This window comes from Eucyclogobius newberryi, unplaced genomic scaffold (genome assembly GCF_026437365.1).
Source record: "Eucyclogobius newberryi isolate DKJ021-1_F unplaced genomic scaffold, fEucNew1.0.hap1 SCAF_20, whole genome shotgun sequence".
In the NCBI taxonomy this organism is placed as follows: domain Eukaryota; kingdom Metazoa; phylum Chordata; class Actinopteri; order Gobiiformes; family Gobiidae; genus Eucyclogobius; species Eucyclogobius newberryi.
In genome coordinates this window covers 1648079-1651397 of record NW_027315835.1, presented here as the reverse complement: position 1 = coordinate 1651397, position 3319 = coordinate 1648079, and the positions used below count along the sequence as shown (strand labels likewise).

The following is a 3319-nucleotide window of genomic DNA, read 5'->3' as shown; positions in this document are numbered from 1 at the left end:
CGAACAGAACCGAACGAGCAGAACAAGCAGAACCAAACGAGCAAAACCAGAACCGAACGAGCAGAATGAGCAGAACCGAACGAGCACAACCGAACGATCAGAACCGAGCAGAACCGAACCGAACTATCAGAACGAGCAGAACCGAACGAACAGAACCGAACGAACAGAACCGAACGATCAGAACCGAACGAGCAGAACCGAACGAACGGAACCGAACGAACAGAACGAGCAGAACCGAACGAAAAGAATCAAGCAGAACCAAACGAGCAGAACGAGCAGAACCGAACGAAAAGAATCAAGCAGAACCGAACGAAAAGAATCAAGCAGAACCGAACGAAAAGAATCAAGCAGAACCGAACGAGCAGAACGAACGGAACCGAACGAGCAGAACCGAACGAGCAGAACCGAACGAGCAGAACCAAACGAACAGAACGAACAGAACCGAACGAACAGAACGAGCAGAACGAGCAGAACCGAACAAACAGAACTGAACGAGCAGAACGAGCAGAACCGAACAAACAGAACCGAACGAGCAGAACGAGCAGAACCGAACAAACAGAACCGAACGAGCAGAACGAGCAGAACCGAACGAACAGAACCGAACGAGCAGAACCGAACGAATAGAACAGAACCGAACGAGCAGAACCGAACAAGCAGAACCGAACGAATAGAACAGAACCGAACGAGCAGAACCGAACGAGCAGAACCGAGCAGAACCGAACCGAACGAGCAGAACCGAACGAACAGAACCGAACGAACAGAACCGAACGAACAGAACGAAGAGAACCGAACGAACAGAACCGAACGAACAGAACCGAACGAGCAGAACCGAACGAACGGAACGAACAGAACCGAACGAACAGAACCGAACGAGCAGAACCGAACGAGAGGAACCGAACCAGCAGAACCGAGCAGAACCGACCCGAACGAACAGAACCGAACGAACAGAACCGAACGAGCAGAACCGAACGAGCAGAACCGAACGAGCAGAACCGAACGAGAAGAACAAGCAGAACCGAACGAAAAGAACGAGCAGAACCAAACGAACAGAACCGAACGAGCAGAACCGAACGAGCAGAACGAGTAGAACTGAACGAGAAGAACTGAACGAGCAGAACCGAACGAGCAGAACGAGCAGAACCAAACGAGCAGAACCGAGCAGAACCGAACCGAACGAGCAGAACGAGCAGAACCGAACGAGCAGAACCGAACGAGCAGAACCGAGCAGAACCGAACAAACAGAAACGAGCAGAACCGAACGAGCAGAACGAGCAGAACCGAACGAGCAGAACCGAACGAACAGAACCGAACGAGCAGAACGAGCAGAACCGAACGAACAGAACCGAACGAGCAGAACAAGCAGAACCAAACGAGCAAAACCGAACGGGCAGAACCGAACAAACAGAACCGAACGAGCAGAACAAGCAGAACCAAACGAGCAAAACCGAACGGGCAGAACCGAGCAGAACCTAACCGAACTATCAGAACGAGCAGAACCGAACGAGCAGAACCGAACGATCAGAACCAAACGAACAGAACCGAACGATCAGAACCGAACGAGCAGAACCGAACGAACAGAACCAAACGAACAGAACCGAACGAACAGAACCGAACGATCAGAACCGAACGAGCAGAACGAGCAGAACCGAACGAGCAGAACGAGCAGAACCGAACGAGCAGAACGAGCAGAACCAAACGAACAGAACTGAACGAGCAGAACCGAACGAAAAGAATCAAGCAGAACCGAACGAGCAGAACGAGCAGAACCGAACGAGCAGAACCAAACGTACAGAACCGAACAAACAGAACCGAACGAGCAGAACCGAACGAACAGAACGAACAGAACCGAACAAACAGAACCGAACGAACAGAACCGAACGAACGGAACGAACAGAACCGAACGAACAGAACCGAACGAGCGGAACCGAACAAGAGGAACCGAACCAGCAGAACCGAACCAGCAGAACCGAACGAACAAAACAAACAGAACCGAACGAGCAGAACCGAACGAACAGAACCGAACGAACAGAACCGAACGAATAGAACAGAACCGAACGAGCAGAACCGAACAAGCAGAACCGAACGAATAGAACAGAACCGAACGAGCAGAACCGAACGAGCAGAACCGAGCAGAACCGAACCGAACGAGCAGAACCGAACGAACAGAACCGAACGAACAGAACCGAACGAACAGAACGAAGAGAACCGAACGAACAGAACCGAATGAACAGAACCGAACGAACAGAACGAACAGAACCGAACGAACAGAACCGAACGAACAGAACCGAACGAGCAGAACCGAACGAACGGAACGAACAGAACCGAACGAACAGAACCGAACGAGCAGAACCGAACGAGAGGAACCGAACCAGCAGAACCGAGCAGAACAGAACGAACAGAACCAAATGTACAGACCCGAACAAACAGAACTGAACGAGCAGAACGAGCAGAACCGAACAAACAGAACCAAACGAACAGAACCGAACGAGCAGAACCAAACGTACAGAACCGAACAAAAAGAACCGAACGAACAGAACCGAACGAACAGAACCGAACGAACAGAACCGAACGAGCAGAACCGAACGAGCAGAATCGAGCAGAACCGAATAAACAGAAACGAGCAGAACCGAACGAGCAGAACGAGCAGAACCGAACGAGCAGAACCGAACGAGCAGAACCGGACGAGCAGAACCGAACGAACAGAACCGAACGAGCAGAACGAGCAGAACCGAACGAGCAGAACCGAACGAGCAGAACCGAACGAGCAGAACGAGCAGAACTGAACGAGCAGAACCGAACGAGCAGAACCGAACGAGCAGAACCGACCGAACAGAACCGAACGAGCAGAACAAGCAGAACCAAACGAGCAAAACCAGAACCGAACGAGCAGAATGAGCAGAACCGAACGAGCACAACCGAACGATCAGAACCGAGCAGAACCGAACCGAACTATCAGAACGAGCAGAACCGAACGAACAGAACCGAACGAACAGAACCGAACGATCAGAACCGAACGAGCAGAACCGAACGAACGGAACCGAACGAACAGAACGAGCAGAACCGAACGAAAAGAATCAAGCAGAACCAAACGAGCAGAACGAGCAGAACCGAACGAAAAGAATCAAGCAGAACCGAACGAAAAGAATCAAGCAGAACCGAACGAGCAGAACGAGCAGAACCGAACGAGCAGAACCGAACAAACAGAACCGAACGAACAGAACCGAACGAGCAGAACCGAACGAGCAGAACCGAACGAGCAGAACCAAACGAACAGAACGAACAGAACCGAACGAACAGAACGAGCAGAACGAGCAGAACC

General features: G+C 51.4%; 1 protein-coding gene across 1 annotated transcript in view; it reads left to right on the top strand.

The window, feature by feature from the left end:
• Positions 1 to 2405: 2405 nt before the first annotated feature.
• Positions 2406 to 3319, top strand: part of ankfn1a (ankyrin repeat and fibronectin type III domain containing 1a) — a 132957-nt gene continuing 132043 nt past the window's right edge. The window contains exon 1 of the mRNA XM_072456791.1: positions 2406 to 2500. Coding sequence (XP_072312892.1) covers positions 2406 to 2500 — 95 coding nt within the window. The remainder of the gene's footprint in view (positions 2501 to 3319) is intronic.